Source organism: Stigmatopora nigra, chromosome 1 (assembly GCF_051989575.1).
Source record: "Stigmatopora nigra isolate UIUO_SnigA chromosome 1, RoL_Snig_1.1, whole genome shotgun sequence".
Taxonomy (NCBI): domain Eukaryota; kingdom Metazoa; phylum Chordata; class Actinopteri; order Syngnathiformes; family Syngnathidae; genus Stigmatopora; species Stigmatopora nigra.
The window spans coordinates 18,011,733-18,038,330 of NC_135508.1; the positions used below are offsets into that span (position 1 = coordinate 18,011,733).

General features: G+C 41.6%; 3 protein-coding genes across 6 annotated transcripts; 2 read left to right on the forward strand and 1 right to left on the reverse strand.

Annotated features, from left to right (window-relative positions):
• Nucleotides 1-868: 868 nt before the first annotated feature.
• On the forward strand, nt 869-15,878 carry LOC144203707 (von Willebrand factor D and EGF domain-containing protein). 2 transcript variants are annotated; one of them, XM_077727276.1, is made up of 33 exons: nt 869-1,062; nt 2,546-2,730; nt 3,260-3,488; nt 3,582-3,647; nt 3,733-3,965; nt 4,899-4,988; nt 5,058-5,190; nt 5,522-5,739; nt 6,449-6,522; nt 6,591-6,873; nt 6,968-7,161; nt 7,240-8,075; nt 8,165-8,301; nt 8,890-9,051; nt 9,151-9,255; nt 9,535-9,649; nt 10,056-10,321; nt 10,398-10,617; nt 10,680-10,817; nt 10,890-11,234; nt 11,338-11,475; nt 11,549-11,859; nt 11,943-12,393; nt 12,477-12,572; nt 13,069-13,164; nt 13,246-13,341; nt 13,553-13,648; nt 13,833-13,928; nt 14,002-14,097; nt 14,325-14,420; nt 14,499-14,594; nt 14,971-15,068; nt 15,389-15,878. In XM_077727276.1, exons 1-33 carry the CDS (start codon nt 987-989, stop codon nt 15,398-15,400), a joined length of 5,883 nt encoding a protein of 1,960 aa, XP_077583402.1. In that variant the 5' UTR covers nt 869-986; the 3' UTR covers nt 15,401-15,878. The 2 variants fall into 2 exon arrangements, with proteins under 2 accessions (XP_077583402.1, XP_077583411.1); XM_077727285.1 differs by lacking the exon at nt 14,971-15,068.
• A 3,555-nt stretch (nt 15,879-19,433) lies between these two features.
• Nucleotides 19,434-21,486, forward strand: LOC144202072 (transcription factor 15). Its single transcript, XM_077725034.1, has 2 exons — nt 19,434-19,937; nt 20,939-21,486. The coding sequence occupies exons 1-2, from the start codon at nt 19,461-19,463 to the stop codon at nt 20,972-20,974; spliced, it is 513 nt and encodes a 170-aa protein (XP_077581160.1). The 5' UTR covers nt 19,434-19,460; the 3' UTR covers nt 20,975-21,486.
• A 76-nt stretch (nt 21,487-21,562) lies between these two features.
• Nucleotides 21,563-26,304, reverse strand: bzw1a (basic leucine zipper and W2 domains 1a). Of its 3 annotated transcripts, none has more exons than XM_077724999.1 (12): nt 26,139-26,304; nt 25,410-25,482; nt 25,158-25,334; nt 24,996-25,090; nt 24,021-24,086; nt 23,742-23,877; nt 23,542-23,651; nt 23,301-23,471; nt 23,074-23,220; nt 22,854-22,992; nt 22,334-22,456; nt 21,563-22,165 (listed from the first exon to the last, which is right to left on the reverse strand). In XM_077724999.1, exons 2-12 carry the CDS (start codon nt 25,471-25,473, stop codon nt 22,134-22,136), a joined length of 1,260 nt encoding a protein of 419 aa, XP_077581125.1. In that variant the 5' UTR covers nt 25,474-25,482; nt 26,139-26,304; the 3' UTR covers nt 21,563-22,133. The 3 variants fall into 3 exon arrangements, with proteins under 3 accessions (XP_077581125.1, XP_077581134.1, XP_077581145.1); XM_077725008.1 differs by lacking the exon at nt 26,139-26,304 and adding an exon at nt 25,941-26,033; XM_077725019.1 differs by lacking the exons at nt 25,410-25,482; nt 26,139-26,304 and having other exon boundaries at nt 25,085-25,090; nt 25,158-25,202.
• Between the last annotated feature and the right edge of the window lie 294 nt (nt 26,305-26,598).

The window sequence follows — 26,598 nt, forward strand, 5'->3', positions numbered from 1 at the left end:
TATGGTGGACTGTAAACAGCCAGGAGGTGGGTAAAAAAAATAAAAAAAAATAAATAAATAAAATTAAGCATAATAAAGCATTTTTGAAGGGGCATTCCTACTTCGCGGAAATTCGCTTATGGCGGGTGGTCCCGGTCCCCATTAACCGCGACAACCGAGGGATCACTGTATTTTGCTTCAGGGCAACTAGAAAGAGAATGTTTTTGTGTCTTGTGAATGGAATATTTCACACACTAAATGTCACTTTCATTGTGAATCACTTTAATGAAAATATTTTAAAGCTGCGTGTGTTTCCGACCATTAAATGTCTTTATATAGTAAACTTGGGAAATCAATATGCATTCAATTTTTTAAAATGTTTTTTGTCATAGGAGCAGAGACCTCTCTCGAGTAGAAGCACTTCACGCACATAACCACGCAGTGGCAGCAATTCCTTTTCTCATAAAATATTAACATGCTTTAAATGTTTTTTTTACTCCACAATGAAAAAAAACAAATTTCCATATGGTAAAAAATATATATAATAATAAAGTATTAGACATTTACTTGATAATATATGATATGAATTCCAAACTACAGAATACAAAACTATTTTGACAGTAACCCAGATGTCAATAGAGCCTTAAAAAATATAGTATTTGGAGATTTTCTCACGACTCTTAGCGTCAATGACTAGGTGAATACACACCTGCTTCCCTTCTCTGCTCTGTGATTTCACCGCAACCAGTTGTGTGGTTTCACCTTGTTTATCATCCATCCTATCACTTCATTTAGGAGTGGGTGACTGTTTTGTCATGAGGATCCTCCCCCACTCCCCCCAACTCGTCCGCTTTTTGCACATTTTACGCACGAGCGAAGCAATAACGCAACTGCCCTTAAGTTGCGGTGCGCAAAGTTCATCCTCAAGATCGTCGCTCCATCGGTTTTTGCGACTTTGGCGAGGGACCGCGTAACTGAATGCAGCCTGTTGTTTTTCCGACGCAGAAATGAGGACTCAATTGTACGTTTGTGAGTTTGATTTGTTACTGTTGCTACTTGCAACTCCGATGTTTGCGCAGTATGGTAAGTAGATTTCCAATCCTATCCTATTTTGCGCAATTTTCTGTGAAGTTTGGAGCACCATCGTTTGAGAATAGCCACAAAAAAAAAATCACTTTGCGTTTAAATTAAATGCAATCTGTTGCACCCAACGGTAGGCTTTCTTATTTTGGGAAAATATATATACACAATTGCACAGAATCTTACTATTTTTATTTTTTTTAAGTGTCAATAATGAAAGATCACCAGGATGAGTGCTTAACACACTGTAGATGTCACGATTTCTCTCATAAAAATACAATATGAAAATATTTTCATTTATTTTGTCAAAAACATAAAGCATGGGAGGCTGCAAATATCTCCTATATTCTAATTTGAACTTTCACTTAACACTACACAATTCTCTGTTTATGTTTTTTTTCAGCCTTGATATTTTAACTCTGCTTTGTTGTTTCTCACCACAAAACATCACAAGTCACATAGCCTTCTTACTCACATCCTTTCCACCCCCTGTGACACATCAAAGCATGGAGTAGTAAAGTAAAATTTAATGTCAACCATCGTAAAGTAAAAAGCTCTAAAGTGAATATTTTTCAAGCATTTTAAACCCTGTTAAGTGTTCCTGACTGATGGATCTTCGGGGTGGAGAAATTAAAACCACAGTTGTTCTAAGGGCACGCTCCAAGATAATAATCTTGTTTTCTAAGTAACTGGAGGAGCACATCTGGGCAGCAGGGCCCCCCAAACTCATACTCTTTGCCCTCTTTTACTCCACAGGGGCCGACTAAGCAGCCCCCGTGCCCCGGGACTTTGTAAACTCATTAAACCACCAATTCAGGTAGTTTAGCCGGGAGCCAAAATCTCGACCATTGTCTCTCATCTGACATGCCTGTTTGAACGACCTTTAACCTCTCAGCAAGTCAGCTTTTGAGTGGCTGTTTTGTTCGGCAATAAATAACTCAGCCAATCCCCCTAAATTCTATGTTTTTTTGCTCCATAAGGAAGGCAACACGTTTTTTTTTTCTTGAAGAAGGTTAAAGAACATCGTGTTCTCTTAGTTTAGATTACGACCTCAACTTGTTATTGACCCTACTAGCATGTACTATCAGGCAGGAATAAAATGGTCTGGAAACTCACAGCTATAGTAGTATCTACTACATTTCCCTATCATGTTCTGTTTAAGTCCCAAAAGATTTAGTTCTCAAGCCAAAGACAGACTTTGAAATGAATTGCGTGAGACAAAAGGTAAGCAAAGCTGCATTGAGTTTAGTTGGGCAAAGAAATGAGCCAAAATTCAGATGTTCCACAGTCCCTTCAAACCAAATGCGGACAAAATAGTCAGTAGGGGATTAACTTTATTTAATACTGTTTGACAGATAACTTTAAGGATGTCCTTGTTGATCTAAAGACCAAAAAAACAACAACTCCATCTGCAGTGTAGAATCATCGGAGTTGGTAATCTGATCAAGCACAAAACAAAACAAAATAACCCTCAATTCGTCTTCAGTGCAAGAATGTTACCCAGGAGGCCATCGTACATTGCGGAACCCTTACCGCAGCATCACCTTTGACTCCACTGAGATCCAGAACACCGCTATCCAGGACCTGATCTGCGACCACTCTCTGGCACCTGGCTGGTACCGATTCAAGCTCAACAACAAACCAGCCGAGATGCCGACCACCTGCGTTGAGGTATATTCAAATTGGTGTATCTCCTTTTGGGTTCGGGTCTAGTCCAGTCAATTATTTTTGCCGACAATTCCCATTAAACGTAAACTGAGTCACTTAACACATTAGTAAATTATTAATACCTAATAAAATGGTTAGAAAATACCACATGAGCAAGTACCTGGCACCAGAGGCACCCAAAAATTCCCTTTAGGTAAAAAAAAGATCTCCAAAAAAAGGCAAGACCTCGAGAACAACCATCAGCCTTGGTTAAGTGGGTTTTCTAAGGATGAAAATGTAGATAATGATAGCATGTAGATAGAGAATTGCAACAGGATAGAGGAGTTGAGCGACAAGTGCTATTGGCACAACAACAGAAATCGCACAACAGCAAGGGTAGGAGTGAAAACATGTCTTCAAAATACTCTCTGGATGTTTAAATAACAGCATTACTATCAATATAAGAAGAAAGAAAGATCAAAAGAAACTGACACAACTTGGTACATGAATCTCAGCACCCTTTCTACTTTTTTTTCATCACTGCCTTGCGTAGATGAACCGTTGTGGGACGCAGGCACCTGTGTGGCTCTCACTGAAGGACAGGTCTTTACCGCGGCCTGGCGAAGTACTCAAGTTGACGGCCTGCGCCACATGGCAGTTTTTTCATGGCAGCACCAAAGACTGCTGCCTCTTCCGCATCCCCATCACAATACGCAACTGTGGCGACTTCCTGATCTACTATCTACAGCCCACTCAAGGATGTATGGGATACTGCGCCCAAGGTAGTTGGGGCATAATACTCTACCTTTTTTTAAGTGAATATGTTTTGTAGTATGTTTTGTAGTGAATATGACCCAATTCTGTCTGTTGCTCAGTTGCTCCAGCTTCACCGCCCAGGTTCTGCCTACGGGGTGAGGTGGAGGTCAACGGTCTGTGCAGAGGTAAACTAACTTGAGCAGAATAACTTGTCAAGGTCAACCCTAGTTTCTGTTCTTAATTGTGAAATTGCCTCCTTGCTTAAACAAGCTGCGCTGCCATCGTTGCTGTCACGACCGCTCATCAGCTCAGAGCTAGTTGGTCACAGCGTCCACTTGAGGTGCTCCTTCATCCCGCCACCATACAATGAACGACTAGGCTTTCACGTGGTTTGGGCACGGCACATCAGCCCTAGCATGAAGGCTGAGATTCGTCAGGAATCTACTTTGAAGCATTTCTCTCTGGTGGAGATGGACGGTGTTCACTTCAGGCTAGGAGAGACGGTAATCATTGCTAGATATAATTGAATCCTTTGGTGGGTTTTTGCCCTGGTTAACAAAGTTATTACATGTGAGACAAATGCGTCTAGAGACCAGCCCTTTTCATTCACTATATAAAATGTGTTTGTTTATTATCATCATTGAGATGAAATTTCAACAAACTTTTCCTGTTCTTTGTCAGCGTAGAAGAATAATAGTCTGTAGTTTTATTTGAGATAGTTAGGGGGACAATACTCCCTTTTGTGACATACTCTATGGCATTCGCTGGCTTTAACTATTCATTCATTCATTTTTTATGGACAGTACATGTTAATTTAAAATAATACGTCCAAAGGTATTAAAAGGTATTTAATTTTCCTAAATACATAGAACCTTTTGCAGAAGAAAACAAAAACATTTCGACCCCCTGCTTTAAACATTAAAATCGGGCAGTACTATTTGCAAGGTTACAATCTTCTCGTCAGTCAATTGGACGAGTGGTGACATGCTTTTCACAAACCATGCCTCTCACATTTGTCTCCGTTAAGGAGACAGGAAACATCTTTTAGCATTATGCACACTGTTGCTGATAACATGATAATGCGTTTATCTGTTAAAATCCTGAGCCAATTACTTGCTGCCAGGAAATATGAAAAAAAAATGACACTGAAGTGAGATCATACTCCTAGCTTTCTGGCGCACAGCTGTGCACCGCCATACTGCCTTATTTGGGCTATGGGGTGGGATTAGTTGTCCCTGCAAAATGATCCGAAGGGGTTGCTCCCAGAGGCCCTTCCTTTCGTAAACTCATTGGGGAGCAGGGTCAAAGGTCAGTTTAATGTTGTCAATGTGCTGGTGAGGGAATGTTTTGAAAGATGACAAACATATTGTCTGGTCCTAGAAAAAAACGCAAGTTGAGACGATACAAGTCAGAGATTGTTGATGTTTTTCTTGCAGTTCTCATGTAGTGTTTCAACATATCAAGTCAATGTCACCAATAGTAGATCTACTTCTAAGGAGAGCGAGGGTTTCTACGCCGGACTGAAGGTGAACAGACACGCTGCTGTGAAGGGAAGGCAGCCATGAAACATACCTTGTTATGCGTCTTTTCTCCAGTTTTCTGTAGAGTCGCTCCACATAGCGGAGAATGGCGAGGAGCATGAAGTCAAACTCTACAGTACAGTTCCTCTCCCTTGTTACAGTGTCAACCAGTGTGGAATTCCTCTGGTTCTGGGTGTGCACGACCTAGGTGAGAGATAAAATCAACAACATATTAAATAATGATGACGCTTGAGGGAATCTTACAATCTTACATAATAAGCAGTGACTGAACAACCAACACAGGTAACTCCATTTTCTCTACGTTATATACCGTCTTAGTCACTTTCATTCTGCATTTCTGGTAAATTGGCCAATTAGGGGATCACAATAAAGATTTTAAAAGGAACGTTTTCTTTCTTCACAATGACGTGACTATGATGTTACATTCCTTCCTCACGTATCAGCACATTTTTTGTTAGTTGACGCACCCCCCAACAAAAAAAATCACCCTCTGTTCCTCTTTGCTCATGTGTCTGTAGATGACCATGGACACGAGGTCCCCAATGTGGTGGTGTCCACTTGTCAGGTGCAGCTAAGTTCTACGGCCTGCAGCGTGGGAAGCTGTGGCCAGGCGTCATTCTTCATCACCGCTGTCACGGATTTCACACGTGACGGAAACCGGATTAGTTTGATAAGCTTGATGCCTGAACATGGTGCTCCACAACTGTGGAGGAGCTACATTCCAAAGTCTCTAAAAGTAAGTATTTCTTCATGATACATTGGATAAATAAAACATTGCATTTAGACTATTCACTTTCTTTATGAGTACTTATGTTCAAAGGTTTTTCAGTTGTTCAGGAATTCCATTACATCAAAATGGCAGAGACAGAAAGCATTTGGGTATGACGACAACAATACAAAAATAAAATTATGGGTGGAAAGTGTTCTTCAACTCTAGATCATTTGGGCATTTTGGGAAAATCATGTCACAGGCATTATTGTTATCGACAGATGTTTTAAAGACATCTGGGAACCATTTGAAATTCTATGGAAAAAATGCAGACCATTGATACTTTAAGGGGTGTGTGCAGTTGAATTACTGGGGACCCTTCAAAGATCTTGAGGAGACCCCAGATGTTCTTCAAAGTGAGGGAAGAGGTCCATTAAGAATGTTGTGGGATCATGGAAGGTCAAAAGTTTAATGAAGAAGACCAAGTTTAATATATGGTTAGTGCTTAGCTCTAGAATATGATTCTCTGTTTACATGAACACATTATGATCACTGTTTGTGAGTCAGAAAGGTAAGGGGCAGAATGTGATTATTATATGATCATTACATTCTGTTTTGGCTTCTTGTTCGTTCTGAGACAATCTTTGTCTGTTTTTCATGACAACATCAAAGTCGGGGGTCAAAATGTCATTCAGTAAACCATCCCCGTTTGTCTTTGTTCTTTATCTGCACGTAGGTCACAGTTCGGGACGTTCCCACCTCCATCTGCTACTCACTGACAGACCCGCATGTAATTACACTGGATGGAAGGTATTTGAGGAACAGAGAGAACCTATCAAAAGTCACATTTACCAGCGTCCTATCACATCCTTGTGCAGGCACTATGACAACCAGCAGACTGGCACCTTCATATTGTATCGAAGCTTGATTAGGGAATTTGAGGTCCACTCTCGGCAGTGGGACTGCGGCAGCCGACATCGCACAGTTGCTTGCAACTGTGGCGTAGCAGCACGAGAAGGTAATGATGTCGCCATCATTGACATGTGCAATGGCCAACTGCAGGAAACCAGGCCAAAGATTACAGTGAAAGTCTTTGGCGGAAAGCACGGCAATGGCCGTCGTCTCCGAGTGCTGGAATATCAACAGGGAAAGAAGGTTACCGTAGGTATCCATTCCTTCTAATCTATCTATAGCTTACACATTTTTGGTAATGTTTTCTCAGGAGTAGAATTAGCTGCTTCCACTCTTCTTGCAGATGATTTTTCCCTCCGGGGCCTTTGTCCGAGCTGATGTTGGTGACTGGGGGATGAGCTTGTCTGTCCGGGCACCAAGTGTTGACTATGGAAACACGCAAGGCCTTTGTGGCACCTTTGATCACAATATCAATAATGACATCCATGGCTACAAGGGCGTCCATGATGACTTGCATGCATTCATAGAGGACTGGAGGTGAGAACTTTGGTTGTTGGTTGTTGGGGTTTTTTTGTTGGTTTTTGTTTTTACTCACATATGTTTGTTTGGGGTTAGGATAGCTCCTGGAGAAAGTTTATTTGATCAAACATCTCCAGGCTTGAGACATGAGGAAAGAAGACCTTTCTGCCGGTGCCAAAAAGGATACAGTTCTCTTCATGGAGCAGCGGAACAGTTGGCTGGTCCATCCACTCACACAAACTGCATTGCACAGGATGATGTAGATTTTACAAATTTCTTCCCCTCAGTGGACACCACATTGGAATATATAAAGAGTCCAGAGAGAGAAGGAAGCACCCTGAGCATGTCCTCTAGTCCATTCTTAGTGGAAAGAGCGTCTCATTACCATAATGATGAAGAGTTCAGAGATGAAAGAAAAAAGAGGCAGGCAATGTCTAACTTCCAGGCAACTTCTCAAAGCATCAGTCAGGTTGACCTGGAGCACCTTGCCTACTACTTCCCAGGGGATCATCTTATTAAAGTGCGGCCAGAAGTGCAACCTCGATGGCCGACACCAAGTGGCCTGTCTTCTGGCAAAGCGCTGGAGGTGTGCCATGTAGCTTTATCCAACTCTACAGTTGGCACTGTATGCCGTGAGCTGCTGGGACGTCGCCTAGAAGAGGCTGTGAATCTCTGCATCTTGGACCTGCAGTTAAAAGATGATCTGACATGGGAAGATGCAATGCTGCCCTACCTCGAGAATGAGTGTGAGAGGAGGCTGTTAGCCAATCGAGCCCAGAAAGAAAGCGGGTCGCGCAGTCTTTCAGGGCGAGCAGGGGACGTGGTAAAAGCACTGCGATGCCCGAATTACTGCAACGGACATGGGGAGTGCACAGAGTTTGGTTGCCAGTGTCACAAAGGTTTCAGCTTGTACGACTGCAGCTTAACTATTGGTGAGTGTATTTTATTACCATAGTATTTGAAATTGACTTTTTTGAATGTGCCTTGCTGAAACATATTTTCTGTTCTTACATTGGGACAGGCCATCCAGTAGAAGTAAGTGATTTAGAAAACAGTGGCCTCTGTGACCTCAGAGCATCCGACTGCCAGAAAGTAAGGGTCTTTGGACTGGGTTTCATCAAGTCAGATGACCTGAGGTGCCAGGCTACCAGACTTAAAGTGAGTGACTTTCACCACCAAGCAAATTGGTTCAGTTCAAAATGTTTTTTAGTATTGATCGTAATTAACCCAAATAACAGCTTTTACCCAAAATTAGTTTTATCTCCATTGCCACAATAAAAAAGGCCATAAACACTGCAGCCTAGTTGGAATAAAAGATGCACCATTCACTGAAAAAGCAAGCACACATATATAAAATATTCACTCCTAGAAGGAACATGGCAAATACATCAACTGAACCATCTTCTTGTAGCACCACACTCCATATGGTCTCATTGTTAAATCCACTGCCCTAAGTTTTAAACTGACATTACCCTACTAGTATAGTTTTATGTGGTATTATTTTTTCTTGTGGCACTGAGGTTTCTTTGTTGAATTTGGTGGTGGTGCAACACAGTTTGCATACTATTGTTCCATTTATCACAATTTTGTAGCATGACACGCCACATTTTTTTGTTTTATACTGTAAATGATGTATAGTAATATGTTAAACTTATCAGACCTATCGTATGACGACCTGAGCTAAGCTGTGACAAAGCTTAAGAAGATCACATTCTTTTCTCTAAACATGGACATGTGCCTCAGTAGAATGTGAATGGCGTTTGGCTCCCAAGAGAAAAAGAGAGGACAAAAGCAACTTTCCTCAGTTCTAAGGCATTGGACTGTGGCGTGCCCTCGCTGAGCAGTGCGGCTATTAGCACAGAAGACTTTATGATGGATGATAAACCATATGCACGGTGGGAAATCAAGGTATAAGATACCTATTCTTCTAACAACTGCTGATGTTGCCTTAGTTGTTTTATGACGTGATTGCCTTTAACCACCACCACAACACCCCATTCACCCCAGGTGACCAATGATGGCTCGCAGTACAGTTTACCCAAGGTGCTGACAATCTATGATGGTATTTGTCAGGAGTGCACACCATTTCACTCAGGAACCTGTACATTAAAGGTAAGATATGATAAACAGGAAGCCTTACTACCATGCCTTGGTCGTCCTCTTTGAACTGATCATAAATAACCTTTGTGATTCAGTGGTGTCACTGTTTTTCTTCTCCCTACGCATAGCAGTTGGTAGTGACCATAAAATTCTTTAGGACTCTTGTTGTTATTGGATGAGGTTTTATAGAACAAATTTGCACAGAGAAGCCTATCTGAACTCGCCACAAGCTGCTAAACCAACAAATGTAGCTTTTGATTGTCGATTTCTTTGCAAATGTGTCTCTGGCAGGACCGGACGTGTAACATTGACGGAATGTGCTTTGCAGAAGGAGACACAAATCCAGGAAGTCCGTGCCTGATCTGTGACCCGAACACCTCCATATTTACCTGGTCATTCAACCAAGGTACCGTCCTGTGACTTCACAAATGTTCACAGTCCTGTTATTAGAGGGGATTTCTGTTGCTACTTGCAGGAATGTCAACATTTACCAGATGTAAGATGTTCATGTGGCTGCAGGCCTAAAGAATCAGCAGCAAACAAGGGTTTGCTCGCATCCATTTCTGACAACAAAACACTTATATTCTACAATCACTGCTCCTGACGCTGAAAGACAATAGTTGATCTCACTGTGAGGTCGGCCTGTTTGCCTCAAATAGTACACCATAGCTTTTAGGATTTCTCAACATGAACCTGTTTTTTACCCTCAACGGGAAACCAGTGATATGCTTGAGTGTGATATAGAAGGTGTTAAAAGGATGTTTCAAAAACAAAACTGCAAAACCCTCAGAGCAAAACACAATTTGTTCCAGTTAACCAGCTGCCGACATTCCATCAACCTCAAGGTGAAGTGCATACATTTGCCGGAGAGAACTTTGTCTTCCAATTTGCGGCCTCAGACCCAGAAGGCTCGGCCCTGCTCTTTCAGCTGGTCAGTGGACCAAATGGTGCGATCCTTTCACCAGCTGGGCTTCTAATCTGGAAGGTGCCTCCATTTCCCAAAGAGGAACAGCATCTGTCAACATTCGTGTTCACGCTTTCAGATGAATGCAATGCTCAAGCCACCTTCACGGTTCAGGTAGCAATGATGATAATGAAAGCAATGTGTAGGATTATGTGTCTTGAATTCCCATTACCGGTTTTCTACCACACAGATCCACGTGGTGCCATGTGGATGTCAGAATGGAGGTACATGTGTCACTGATTTTACCTTCCCGGTGGGCAGTGGAAAGTACCTCTGTGAATGTCCTAATGGGAAACAGGGCAACCTCTGTGATGAAGATGTAGACAAATGTTTGTCGGCACCCTGTGGGGTGGGAACATGCGTTAACACTGTTGGTGGATTCAGCTGCAACTGTCCTGAAGGGGTGAAAGGTACTCTTTTAATTCTGAATCTGATGTTCTGTGGTTCCTTTTAATGTTTCCTTTCTTTGCAGGCACAACATGCCAGGAAGATATAGACGAGTGTAAGTGGAGACCTTGTTACCCAGGAGTCCACTGTTTCAACACGTATGGTTCCTATAACTGTGGTCCATGTCCCAGAGGAATGAAGGGAAATGGTACCAAATGCATTGGTAAGGACAGTCATAATTTCACAAGTTTTAAACCCATTATTGCTGAAAACATAATCTGTCTCCTTTCTTAAGTGAGCATGAGGCCTGCCACCATCACTCCCATGCTGGCTTCAATAACTACTATCCACAAGATTAAAGAAGTTGGGTGGCAGAACCCAACTACTTTGCAACAGAGAATCCTGGGTGGTAGGAACATGGCAAGGGATAAAACCCTTGAACAGCCAGGGCCTCACTCTACCACCTGGAGGAGAGCTTCAGGAATTAGTATTAGCTCTGTCCCACAGATTCATAAAACTAGTGACACTTTAAAAAATACGACAAACCAAACACCTGATGTAATCCAGGTTGCTCCTTCACCAATCAGCAGCACCACTGACAAAACAAATGAGAAACAAATCTCACCAAAAGCAGTTGCGGGTAAGGAACATCACATTTCATTTGGAAGAATCTAGGGAAAGATGTGGGGCCAGTAAATGATAAGATTTGTCTCCATATTTTTTTCTGCATGTCTGTGACACAGCAACATGCATCAGCAGACCCTGCTTTCCTGGTGTTCAATGCATCAACAGACGGCCGCCGCATGTTGGCTATGTTTGTGGCCGCTGCCCACCTGGGCTTCATGGAAATGGCCGAATATGCATGAGGAGTGCTAAGGCTGGTATGGAGGTAGAACAGAGTCTGTTTCTGTTAACAGATACGATCAGTCACGATGCTGTCTTCTGTTTCCCCAGCGTCCGAATATCTTTTGCATCAGCAGAAAACAGGCCGAAACAACCAATTCCTGCATGGCAGTAGCAAAGTGATCAGCCCCCACTTACCTGCCCTCCCTTCCAGGGGAGGCATCAAACGCTTGTCTGTGACTCAAAATACCACACTACATCAGGCCTCAGCTGTTGGAAGGGGAGGTGGCACCTTAAGGAGGGAGGTGGCCACTGTTGATGTCATTACATCAACAGTCAGTAGTGATTTTATTGCCCCATCCTATAGTGACAACACCACATCCTCTCAGATGTTTGTGAAACCCTATGTGACAGTCCCAAAAGTGAGTCTCATGTAGATGATTGCATCCCCATGATTCAGTTTGAGCGAACATCTCTTCCATGTGTGTGTGTGTGTTTTTTTTAGCTGTTTGGACAAACCGCAACCTCTAAAGTAACTCCACCCTCTCCTCACCTGATCACTCAGGCTGGCCTTGTAACAAAGGTTAAACATACAACCCATCCCCTTCTCAACTATATCATGTCTACTCGTACCAAACCATGGATGTCTCTGAAATCGGCGCAGCCTCTTGAGGGGACTCTTGGAACTTTGTCTTATTCTCTACCCGAGACCAAGTCATTCGCAGACAAGCTGGAGGCAGAATTGACCTGGTCAACTCCAAATCAATCCCCACTATTACAAAACGCATCTTCCATCTACCCATGGATCAGTAGTGGTGTAACAGGTAAAGAACACTCTGTGCCATGCCCTGACAGACCATGTTTTCCCGGTGTCCGGTGCAATGCATCATTGGATGGTAGTTTGCACTGCGGCCGCTGTCCTGTAGGGTTCACTGGTGATGGAAAGACATGTCGAGGTGGGTTTGATCTTACCTATTAATCTGTTTGGTCAGTTGAATCTGTTGTTAGAATGATCTTTTTTTTGCCTCAATCTTCCAAGCGGTTTGCAAACAAACCTGTGGACAGAACATGGAGTGTGCAGCTCCCAACATTTGTCTGTGCAAGGCGGGTTACACTGGTTTGCATTGTGAAACAGGTAAAATCAAAATTTACACTCCAGGTTGACTTGCCTTTCTAAGAAGTATGACCTCTGAGAATTTTCCAAGTGTGAGAATACTAGAAAGGAGCCCACATTAAACTACTGCCCTTTTCCTAATGAATTTGAGACATAGTGTTACATGCAGCAGTGCAACGAAAGCAATGAATGGAGGCATGACAGACAATTTGGAATTATTTAAGTATTCATGGTCAAAATATAATTAACATCAGTCTGTGATTCAGATATTTCTTAGGCCTGCAGAGAAGACATTGAAGGCCCTGACGGCACACCACTGCTTCCAACACATTAAAAGTTGAATATGGTTGCGAAATCAATGCATTCAGTTTTTGTTTGTTAATACAACCACCTGACTTCATTTGAATGCAGGTTCTAGAGCACTAAAGAAGAGTCTATTGATCAGTTCTTATGTTCAACCAAGTAAATACATCACAGATCATATGGTGAACCCTGAGTGCAGTTTTTTTTCCCCCAGCAATTTGTGAACCTGGGTGTGTCAATGGGGGAACTTGTATCGCTCCTGGGGTGTGTCAGTGTCCCAATGGATTTCATGGAGAAAAATGTCATGAAGGTAAAATTAATTATATCACTCAGGTCAAATAATAATCCTGGGACCTTTCCTACCACTAATCAAAATCCATGTAATACATAGCTATGTGCAGGTTGACATGTGAAAATGGAGGTACATGCACAGGATTGCAGACGTGCTCGTGCCCTTATGGTTTTGTTGGAGCACGATGTGAGACCAGTAAGTTTAGCGCTACTTTAATCTGTTTCCTTTTTCTAATTTAATAGTAACAAATGACATGAATTACAAAAACGAATGTATTTGAATTATGAGCTTGGTTTTAGAGCAGATTGTACCTCTTGGTGTCCATCTTTACTATTCTGATTTAATGTTATGGAGCTTATTTATGCATATTCAATAGGATGTGTGTTTTTTTCGTTGTTGTTCACAGTGATTTGCAGCCAACACTGTCACAATGGCGGCTGGTGTGTCGGGCCAGATGAGTGCAAGTGTCAGTCTGGCTGGAGTGGACCTCAGTGTGAGACAGGTGAGCATTGATAATGGATGAGCATGAGTTTAAAACTGCATGTGTTAACTCATTAGCTCAGTGAAAATTTGTGCTCCACAAGAATGTCATGTATCTAATTTCACCAAATTCCTTCACACCACAAACCTTTAGCATTACTGTACTAAGTCCATCATGTCTCTCTGCTGATGTTTGCCATCTGTAGCTATTTGCACTCCATTCTGTCTGAATGGCGGAATGTGTACTCGGCCCAACACATGTGAGTGTCCTCGGAGCTTCTACGGCGCTCAGTGTCAAAATGGTACGATCATCAAGTTTACGATATACCTTTTCTTTGGCTGCAACGCCACTGATTGTATGACCTTCTTGTGTAGCCATCTGCACGCCGCCCTGCAAAAATGGTGGTCGGTGCGTGAGGAATAACATCTGTTCGTGCCCGCAGGGATACACTGGGAGACTCTGTGAACAAAGTCAGTCATTAGCGGCTTTTCACACTGCTTTCATGTCTTGTTTGTAATAGCCCGAAGCAACTAGGGTATAAGTATCTCAACACAATATATCTTTGTTCAGAGTAAAAGTCAGCAATTTGACTTAAGTAAAAATAATCTAATTGTGCTGTATTGTGTATCAAATGTTAAGTAGTGTAAAAACAAAAAGTAATTTATGTTGGTGTCACTGTTCCTTGCCTTCTATTCAGGCGTGTGCAAGGACATTTGTTTAAATGGCGGCCGATGCGTAGGTCCGGATGTTTGCGACTGTCCGTCAGGTTGGAGAGGAAAGACATGTGACAAACGTGAGTTCTCTAAGTTCACCCTGTTTGTTCATGCCAGTTGAAACTCACAGCAGTAAAATTTTCAATATGTCCTTGCAGCCATCTGTGGGCAAAAATGTTTGAACGGGGCCGAATGCGTGGGGCCAAACACCTGCCATTGCGCACCAGGCTGGCACGGAATGCTTTGCAACATTCGTGAGTATCAGTCACAATATGGGCCACACATTTACAGCTCAAAGCACTTTGCACATTAAAATCTAAATATGATGACCCAAACTGAGAGGGATTTGGGCTGAGGACAGAAAATGACATGGACTGTGGTTGTCCTCTAATTGACTGGTAAGGATTTTCTCCAAACCTAATTCAATCAAGCCCACAAACGACCTCAGACAGAATTTGGTACACTCTGGGGACAAACGCCAGTGAGGGACTCTCGGTATTGGTCAACTGTCTCAAATTTTAAAACAATATTTCACAGTTTTGGCAGATACGTCCAATATATTAACAGATGTGATGGGACAAAAAAAGATCAATTATGGAAGACATTAGCAATTGATTGTGTGTCATTCAGCTCACTGTCAGCAAAAATGTTTGTACGGCAGCCGATGTGTGAAGCCCAACGTCTGCGCATGTCAGAGTGGATTTGCAGGTGCTTCCTGCTCTAGGAAGGTAAGAGAAAGTTCCACTTGGTGTGCAGACCCCTTACATTTTTATTATTATAGTCCAAAGAAAGAAAAATTTATATATTTTTAAGCGCCAAAACTGAAAAATAAGGACACTTTTCCAATTTACCATTAATAAATAAATGTAAGTTTGCTGTTCTTCAAAATCAACGTGGATTTATCAATGCTGAAAAAAAGTAAATTAAGTGAAAATTGTTTAAATTATTCCCAATTAGTGATGTCTCATACCTGGAGAAATTTAGGCAAGACACCTAATCTGAATAAATTGTATGAACTGATATATTTCTTTTTTTTTCTTTTTTACAGCTGTCCATTTAAATCAAAATTCGGGAGGTACAGGTGCATGGGCTAATTGTCCTCATCCCCCGCTGTCTCCAAACCAGTAGCTGAAGCGTTTTGGTTCCAGGAGAGCAAACCATCCATATAAGGCAACTGCCTCTTTGCGAAAGAAGGCAACCATGATGTTCCCTGTTTCTCCACAAGGGTGAAATCTATATTTGTGAACAGCACATTTTTTTATTATCGTTAACTCCACTTCCCATTTATTTATTTTTTGCTGGTGTTACATTTGCGTATTTATCTAAATTCATTTTTTTGTCATAGTTGTTTTGTAAAAATAAAAACTAATAATCTTTTCTTTTAAGAAAGAGAAATATAATGAAGCTCTGTTTTGTTTTTTTGTGTATAAATGCTTACGACTTTATAATTATTTGGAATTTACTCAAGCTTACACCTGTAAATTCAATTAATAATGTCACACTGGTGTATTTCAAAGTAAATAAACTACTGAGCATAATTTGTGTGTCTTGGATCTTTTCCCATCAAGAGAAACGTCCCGTAAATGACTACAAAACTAAATGCAACAGTTATCGCATTTCAAAGAAAGACTGCCTGGTTAGTTTAATAAAAGTGCAGCTTTACTATGAGGTAGCAGCAGAGAACATTTGACTTTTCTGCCCTGGTACAGGGCCAGCAGGTCGCAAGGAAATGAGGATTAAAAGCTTAATCAGGCCACATTAGCTCTGCACCACTTCCACTGTGATGCCCAGCGAATGATGAAAGCTAAGCTTTGCTGGGGCATTTGTTGCTAGTTTCCAGCTCTTCTATCTGCGAGCGACTGTAGTGGAGACATCTGAATTTTTTTGCTTCTGAACTTTTCGCAACCTGATGTTTGCATCTGTTTTTTGCTTTGTCGCTTAATTTTTTTAGATTTTATTTTTTTTAAGATGGGCTTTAGTTGGAAACAGTCATTTAAAACCTTAACACTGCTTTTAAAACCACATTAAGAGTCCTAACCTTGTTTTTTAACACCAACTTGGATTTGATAACCCACTTCAGAGCCCAAACCCTAATTTAAAACCCTACATTGGGACAGTAACTTTGGTTTTAAAAACCCTGATTGAAACCCAAACTTGAGTTTGAAACACTATTTTTGCTCCCTTAGTCTAGTTTAGAAATACTTTGGAAGCATAACCATGGTTCATTCATTCAGCTTTCATTTAAATATTGATGTGCCAACGCAAAGCTCCCATTGGTCAATGGAGCACATTTGAGGTAATGACGTGACCCCTGCTCTACACCATCAGGTGGCTAACCATGGTTTTAAACCCTAAATCTAGTTTGATAGCCTACTTTAGAACCTCAACCCTAGGATGAGACCTCTCTTTTTCTGAACCGCCTTATCCTCATTAGGGTGCTGGAGCCTACCCAAGCTAACTATGGGCCAGAGACGAGGAACACCCTGAATTGATCTTCAGCCGATCACAGGGCACAAGGAGACAGACAACCATCCACACTCACACCCTTACCTAGGGGCAATTTAGAGTGTCCAATCAGCCTACCATGCATGTTTTTGGAATGTGTGAGGAAAGTGGAGTACCCATGCAGGCCCAGGGAGAACATGCAAACCCCACTGAGGTGGACCGACCTGGATTTGAACCCAAGAACCCGAGAACTGTGAGGCCGACGTGCTAACCACTCACCCCACCAGGCCGCCTGACCGCAATAATTTTAAAACTTAACTCGAAACCCTACTTTTGAACCCTTAACCTTGTTGAAATCCCTACTTTTCTGTGATTTTAGGTCACTGCTCATGGCTTCTAATACCATATCAACATACTGTGCCTGATGTGAATTTTTACTGGCACTAGTCATTTATAGCATAATCTATCTGCGTTTCCCTGCTGGCGAAAGCATTTTTTTTCCAACAATCTGCACTACTCTTCATCAGTAAACATTGAATACTTGTTAAAATAGACAGTTGGACATTCAAAACTTTGAATCAACAGTTAAAAATAAAGGCATTGTACTTATATGAGAACCGTAGACAGATTTGCATACAGGGGACTGCAAAAAAAAAAAACATCATACACTACTTCATTGGAAGAACTGAATATTTACAAGAAAGGAATTGCAGACAAGTGCAAGTCCACTCTTGATCTTGTTTATTCAAATATACTGTGTGTAGGCCAAATGGTCGGCTAATGTCCAGATATTTCTGAACAGCATAATCTATGGATCTGTTCATCTGATTTGACTCAAATTAGCTAAAAGGTGGCTTGGCGAGACACGGATATTTTTATCCACTCCAAACATGGCATGGCTCAAGGTGGCCAAGGGGAGGGGTGTTGATGTCCGTCACAGTGACCACTAACATGGGAGCCCACCTGGACCGTTCACTCAGAGGATAGCAGCAGATTTCAATGACAATGAGGGATACGTGATGAACTCAGTGAACAAATACTGCAAGAATAACAGTTGTTTGATTGATGACAATTCAATTTTGCCTAAAGACAATTTCATAATCATTGTAAACCACCTTTTACACACAGAAAAAATGTCACTGATCATAACAAGCACCTAGCAGTTGTCAAGATATATCGATGATTCCAAGCAGTAATCTTCCAGAGATCTTAACATTTCACCAGTTCACTGAATGCGGTTAGAAATCTCCAGCTGCATTCATCGAACCAAAAGCTGGCCGTGACGTCATTCATGTTTAATTAAATACATTCTACTGAAAAACACGCGACCCATTTGTTTGTAAGACTAGACAGAAAAATGACACATTCTCAATAATGTTTTTAGGCATCATTACATTCTTAGAGCAGCTCATAAAGTGCCATTCAAAAGTTTAGATCTCCCTAACAATTGTCAGGTGGTGTGCCTTTATAAGTGATGAATTCCTGTTTAGTGCTTGTCAAATGTTTTCTTGCACTGAAACCAAATGAGGAAATGTAGTGTCATGTACAGTACTCATTTGATTAAACAAGGATCTCCTAAAAAAGAGCATTTAACAGCTTAATATAACATTGTAATCTGATGCTGAACTGACTCTGCAAAGGTCTGAAAAAAGAGAACAGGTGATATGAAGGGAAGATTGCACAGGCTTGAGGTGAGCAAATTGGATGGAAATCAAACAAGATGACAAAGGGTCTGAGAAATACTACTCCATTTTGGTAGCCAACTCATTTTTAGAGGAAATTGGCACCAGAGGCCTCTGACTAGACATTGTGCTCTGAACCCAATCGACAAAGAGGGTGGAACAAATGGAGCTAACGGTACATTGTCAGCCTCCTTCTGAGCCAGCATAGAAGTCGAGGAGCCTTGAACTTACAGGTGAAAATTGTTTTCAAGGGCAGAGAGTCACCATGAAGAGCACTGGGGACTCTCAAAGTGAGGAGAATAAACTGCAAGTATACCAAAAGGAAAGCATCACAAAGCACCAATCCAGATGTTTGCAGATAAAAAGGAGTTGGCATTAGCTAATCCGGGCTGTCTGAGGTAAGAGCTGTGTGGTTCAGACCTGAAAGGCAATTGGTTCTGCTCTCAAGCCCCACGGCTGTATCGTGTGCAAATGGACAAAATATTTTTTTAAATGACGGGTTGCCCACTGCAATCTCCACCTGAAGCAAACTATAGAAAATGCCCAATTTACAGAACCAGAGCTCTTTTGAGACAACCACATAATTTGATTTTGTGCAAATTCTTCACTAAATTCAAGTAGACCTCCAGCAACTAGTGCAAAAGCCAAAAGATTGCAATCACCATATCCAAACATCATGAGAAGTGTTTGGCTGTTTGCCCTATCCCACCGTGAAAAATGGAGACAAACTTAATACTGGTTCGACCAACACAACAGGTGCCTCTCTAACCACCATAAACTACCCCCTCCCATTTCACCACCTTCCACCTGTCTTTCCTTTTCCATGGCGGGCTGGCGACCCAGAAAGCAGCCGTCATTCAGGAGAAATGCCATGCTGATCCGAAGCGAACCCCTCGGTCACCGGATCAGCAGCAGCTGCTCGGACACTCGGTGCTATTTTCACTCTGAGGATAAAGTGATGTGCACACCACGCTCACACGTCAGGCTGCCAGGATGAAGTCCGCAAGCACCGAGTTCACCGACGGCTTCACGTCCGAGCCGGAGGACCCGGACAGCGAGAGCGACGAGTCAGATGGCAAGTCCAGTGGCACTTGTAGCCCACCCCACAGAAAAGAGCCAGACGCGGGCAGGTGGAGAAGGCGACGACGCAGCAGAGAGGCGCGTTTACTTGGTGTGAGTAAACAGAGGCAGGCGGCCAATGCGCGAGAGCGGGATAGGACGCACAGCGTGAACACAGCCTTCACTACCCTGCGCACGCTCATCCCCACCGAGCCTGCCGACAGAAAGCTCTCCAAGGTGGAGACGCTGCGTCTGGCCTGCAGCTACATTTCACACCTTGCCAACGTGCTGATGCTTGGGGAGGAGAGTCACGATGGGCAACCGTGCCTCCACCACCAGGCAGGCATGCACGGATCGACACCACCGCTGCGGGCCATCTGCACCTTTTGCCTGAGCAACCAGAGGAAGCAGGTGAATGCTATTGACCAACTCAAACACTTACTAGTAAACGTGGAAAGTCCCTGCCTCCCCCCATTGTATTATTGTTGTTACGTGCTAATGTAAAAATAGAACTGATCAGTTTCCCTATATAGAAAAAAAAATCACTGAATAGAACTGAAGTCCAATGTATGGATATCTATTGTCAGACATGGCCCAGACCAAGAACAGCAATCTAGAACAGCAGTAGTTTTCACGTTGACAAGCAAGCAATTGAGAATTGACAGGGAACGTCTCTCGCCACTTTTCCCACGGCTGTTAACTATTTTTGCCCATCAAGGTCTCATTAGTGGTTTTGCCTTCCCTGTTTTTTCCCCTAGCCTCCTCACAAGTTGGCAAAAAAGTAACTAGCACCAAATTAACAAAGCAGAGTAAAACATGCATGCTTTTTTTTTTTATTTGAGCAAAAGTTGGCAAAAAAAGTAACTTGCACCAAATTAACAAAGCAGGTAAAACATGCATGCTTTTTTTTTTTTAAATTTATGTATATATATATGTATATATATATATATATATATATATATATATATATATATATATATATATATATATATATATATATATATATATATATATATATATATATATATATATATATATATATATATATATATATATATATATATATATATATGTATATATATGTATATATATGTATATATATATATATATATATATATATATATATATATATATATATATATATATATATATATATATATATATATATATATGTGTGTGTGTGTGTGTGCATATGTGTATAAGTCGTTGAAAACGAGGAAAAATATGGAGATGCCTCTAGAACCGTTTTCTATATCCAAGTATACTTTTACTTTTTGAAAAGCATTTTTATAAATTACATAAAGATGCTACATTTTGAAGACTACTACATTGTGAACTAGTCATTTTATTTTTTTTGCATACAAATGTGCCTTCTCACTGCTATTCAAACTAATCTTTTTGTATTTTGGCAGCTCAGAGACAGCGGGAAGCATTCAACTAAAGTGTAAGGCCTCGGACCCGCCCGGAGCAGTTGCGCATGTTTACAATTGTACATAATTGAATATATTTATTCTTAGTTTTTATGTTTAAAAAAAATCAACACTGGAAAGCACTTTGTTTGGTGCCTTTGAACCAACCTGTGTTTTGGTTGGGCTGCAACCTGAGCCCATGTGTGCGGTTGCACTATTTTGGTCCCGCCAGCCCCCGAAGTAACTGCTGCTACAAGAAATATATTTTTTAAATACCTCCAATAATAACTTTTGCACAATGCACATCACCTTTACCATGCACAAGACTCTTTCAGACAAAGTCGATAAAAATTGTGCATTTAGAAAACATGCATAACCTATCCACCAAAGAAATGTTGCACTACCTCAAACATGTTTACCTCAACATCAATTGTGTAACATTACTTGTGTGGCTTGATACCTTTGCACATAGAATATTTTTCTGCAAAATAAAATAAATATTTTTTTACCATTTAAAAATGTTATGATTAAGCCTCATCTGTGTTTACTGACATATTGGAAAACCTTGGTTAACCAGTGGTGCTCTTAGCCTCAGATTTGAATGCTTTGATCAACTGAAGGCACATGTGTCCATTTCAATAAGCTTTATTTCATAAAAAATTCAATTGGTTTACAACAGATTAAAGAAAGTAGAAATCAATAATCTGACTGCTGGCGAGGCAATTCATGGGGCGTGTCTTTCAACGGGCTAATTAGTGACCACAACACGCGGGACAGGTTCAAAAAAGAAGGCGTCGTTTAAGTGAGCGCGACTCAAATTCTTCTCAGCCATAATTAAAGTATGGGGTGGGGGTGGGGACTTTGGCAAAAATTTGTCAGTTGGCCTCACAGTATTGTGGTAGCTTGATGTGAACTCCGAGAAGAGACTGGAGCAAGTGGAGGCCACAAGATTACACGGAATGTTTGCTGTCCAAATTAGAGGGCACTACAAGAGCGAAAACTAAAAAGGACAACACCAACAGTTACAAAGGAGGACCGAGCCCTTTAAAAAAATGTTCTAAAATAAAATGTGCAGGTGGTGAGGGAACTATATCAGGAGGTAGAGAAGTCAGAAGGGCACGACATTCTACCTTTTTCTACTTGTTTAAAAAAAAAAAAAATAGAATATGCAGGGGAGCTCAACTGGTGTCTGAGGTTTTTAGTCCGCCTCCTCTTCATCCGACTCAGACTCTGCAAGGGGAACGAAAGATTTCAATGATTTTATCACAGCATCAATCAAGTGAGAATTGTAAATCTATCAGGAAATAATTGCCATTCTTCCCCCAGAAACCCTACTCTGTCCAACAAGACTATCACAGGTTTTGTATGAATTACTTAGGTGCCACTATGCTTACTCACCTTCTTCTGCATTTTTCAACCACTCCACAAACTTTTTCATCTGCTCGAGGAAGACGCTCTTCCCCTTGGCAAGGTGGGTTTCAGAGTACCACTTTAGGATGGCCTCTTCGCTCAACACATCCGCTGAAGAGAAAATGGTGTCAAAACAACTGGACCACTACACAGTGATTTCTTTTTAGAAATATTCTCCCATATTAAGTGCATTAAAACTCAAGCTGTTAGCTTACACTTAAAACCATTTTTGTTTATTAAAGTGTTTTCTCTTGTCGGGGAGGTTGGAGAGTTGATAAAACCCCAGATGGAAGGGCTGGGCAGGCGGCGGGAACGTAATTACAGTAGCTCCAAACCTGGGATTGAACCTCCATCTCAGAACTGAACTTGCGCCAGTCATCCAATCATCCACCCCAAATCAATGTATCATTCAAATTATAATAAATCTATATCCAGATGATTAACCCCTAATGAAAACTTTGGTGAACAAAGTTTGAGTTAAAACAGGTTTTGTCAGTGTGCGGCAAACCTTTATAGAGGAGCACCACGATCTTCTGAAAAGCCTTCATGAAGTGGATGTTATCATAGCAGTACTCCTGAATCTTCAGCAGCAGGCTGAGCTCAGACTGACCCTGGGAGGTGAATGACTTCAGCAGAGGGCTGTATTGCTGCGGAGAAGCGAACATTCCTTCTCGTCAACTCGGTTGAAAAAAAACACATCAAAAACAAAAAATTAAAATTGGGCAAACCTTCAAGTGTTTGATGGCTTGTTCTGTAACCAGTTCCTCCTTTTTATTCCACTCTACGGAGCTCATCACGCAAGTCCAGATGATACCGATCATCGCTTGCTCAGAGAGGTTGGCTTTTTTCATCTCCTCTCTGGTGAAAGCAATGATCTGTGGTGGCAGTCGATCATTGTTAAAACATATCTGGGCAAACAACTAGGATGTAATCTCATTTAGGTAGGCTGACTTGCCTCTTTGAGCGGGTCACCACGGGACATTTGCTCTTGGAGCTCCTTAAGCAGTTCTTTGCGGGCACCGATGGATTGCTGGTTGCGGGCAAAGTCGGACAGCTCCTTCAGCCCGGCATCGGTGAAGTACTTAGAAAAATGCTCGCAACTCCGCTTGTTGGCAGGAAAAAGTTCCTTCAGGGAAGGGGCAGCAATGTCAGAAAACCATGGGGATCAATTTTTGTCGCAGTATTTTGCATCTTACCATCAGCCGGTTGTCCATCCCCACTTTGCGGAGACTCCCAGCTACAGAGTTAATGTCTTTCTCACTGATCCAGGACTTAAACAACTTGACGGCAAAGGCTGCAGATACTCCTGAACAGAAGAGTGCATGGATTACGAGGGTATTTCAAACGAGTGCTCCGCACAAAACTACTTCTAAGAGGAATGATTGTCTTATCTTACCCTCTTTGACAAGGTTCTCGTTGAAGAGGCTGCTGAGGATGGAGGCTGATATGTTGCCATTGGCCAGCAGGATGCCAGTCAGCATGGCCAGTTTGTTGCGCTCGGATTCAGTGAACCCCTTTAGGAACAGCAGCAACTGGGCAAAATAACAATAGAATTACAGTTACACAAAAAAATATTACAGTATTACTTAAACCAATTTAAACCACTGGGTTCTGTGCTGGCAGATTGCCTTTCACAACATACTTTCACCATCAAATCATTTCCAAAAATGATTACCTTTTTGATTTCCTCCTCAAAACCCTTTTCCAGGTACTTGTAGCGCCTGATCAGCTTGTTAAAAACCTGGAAAGATAGCACATCTTTATTAGTAAACAGGCGGTGCTTCAAAATTGGGTTGGATAATAATTTTAAGGTAGGAACTTTCCATAACAATGAAAAGCAATACTTCAAGAATCTAAAGCTGGCACTTGCAACATACAGAAAATACTTGACTTACAAGAGGCCAAAATGAATAGTTTTCACTACGAGATCTGTTAATTTGTTTGTTTTTGTTCTACAAAAAATCTACACTACATGCTAAGCACATAAAGTTAAAACGGTTTACTTAGGGTAAAATAATGAACTCGTGTAGTTAAGTGCATCTATTTGAATGGATGAATGCTAATGAAAAATGTTTTTACATGTTTTAATATTTCAAAATTCTACCAAGACATTTTCAACATCTAAAAGAATCCTGCCCAAAATTAAGAGTTTCTAATTTAGAACATGTCTATGTGCTCAGTAGATAGATCATTTAGCCAGGTCAGTTCTCGTGGTGGCGGACTCACCTCATTTACCATTACACTAACTTGGATTGTGGGGAAACAATATTAGAGTGGTGAAAAGGATTATCATGTGAGGCATCATGTCTAATGACCTAAATGTATATGTAACACTGGCAGCATTATAGATCATCTCATTCCTGAGAAACTGTGGCTACTATCTATAAAGCCACATTTGGTATGCAGGACAGTCCAGCCAGCCCCATGGGACACGCCCATAAACATAAGGAAGACAAGACACCCCCCAAAAAATAATTAAAACGAAAAATCGTATGAAATGGCTTTAGGATTCAATTTTCCTCCGTTGAGTCTTTGTGTGCCCAATTTGCAATATTTCCCCAAATCTCCAACTCAACTTAATTGGTAAATCAACCAGAATCTTTACAATTTCCTGACTGTACTTTGAGTCTTCTACAGACTTTTTGCCTACCTGAGCATATGCTTGCATCGTTTCCAGGTCTTCTTGCGCAGTAAAGAGGCAAAACTCTGTGCGGGTCATGTCGTCGGAAAGAGTCCCGCCTGGGGCTGTGTGGAAAAGCAAAGACATGTCAATTCACTAAAAGGGCAGTTTAAAACATCAGCAAGAACATACCCAGCATTCCACCGGCCACCAGGATGTCAAAGAGTGTCTCTGCATAGCGGCGATAGTCAAGCTTGGCGCCAGAGGCATCCAGGAACTTCGCAACCGCCTCCAAGTCTGTGCCAGTTTGATTCAAGCCTTGTACGATACTTTCTTGAAACTGAGTAGGGTCAAACCTCTCCTTTTCATCTGAGGAGGGGAGAAGAGTGATTCTGTCAGGAAGGAGAAATGGCAATGTAGAGAGCAAATTGGAAAAGCGCCAACCTCTTTTCCTCGTTTTGAAACGCTGGCCTGTTAGCGTCGGCTTTGGCTGCTTTTGATTATTCATAAAAGACACCTAGGAGAAAAAACGGAGAGGGACGAGTAGGTTAAAAACACGTTCAATGAACAGATGTCGTCTACAGGTGACAGACTAATTTTCCGTCCGTTCCATTTAACATGTCAACAGCTAACAAACAAAGCCCGACACGGTCCACAGGGCTGGGATTGAGTTATTGTTAAAAATTCAAGAAAACACTTAGTGAGGGCAACAAAAAACACGTCGTGACTTAGGAACATTTGAAATGCAATGTTAAATCTTAAACTGATGAAATTTTTGATCGCTTTCCGCGTCGAATCCTGAGGGCCTTACCATGCGCTGAGCTAGCACAGGATAGCAGGGCCCTCGAACAAGCACGCTAATCTTAACTACTGATTGGACTGTTTACATATTTCACCATGCCGGATTATTTGAAAATCCATATTAACATGAAACACAAATGGGCAAAATTGCATTTAACGATCTTTACCACCTACCAGTCAAGCAAGGACAATCCTTAAATTGGGGCTAATTTAGCTTTACGAGCCGTCGAACGTCGCCCATGACGGCAACACGAACGTGTAACTACGTTGTGATTTTAGATTTTACGCTATCACGATTACATGCCTTGTCGTCTCTAATGTAGTGAATGGCGTGGCGGGAACATCAAAGACATGAGATGCGCGAATACTTACCGAAATGAATGCAGATAAAAACAGGTTATGGAGCAGAGGAGTTGAATGGAGAACCGCGAGGGTGACAGAGAGCCCTAAACAAAAAGACCTTCCCGTCAAGACTTCCGCAGGCTCCGCCCTCTGCGCATGCGCTGTCAACAGTCACTTCCGTTCTTGAGAAAATCAAGATTTCTTGGCCTTTTTAAAATAAATATTTGATCGAAATAACTCTTCGTATTAGAAATTTTTAAAACATGACTGTAAAATTCACTCTCATTCCATCACATGAAACAAAAATATTTTTCTGCTATGAGCTTTTATGCTTTTTCCAGAATTTAAGTTTTATACAAGGGTGTGTCGGCCCCACAGCTCTGGGGTACTGGGTTCAAATCCAGGTGGCGTCACGTCCGTCTGTGTGGCGTTTGCACGTTATACCCGGGCCTGCCTTGGTTGTCCCTGGGCACTCCGGTTTCCTCCCTAA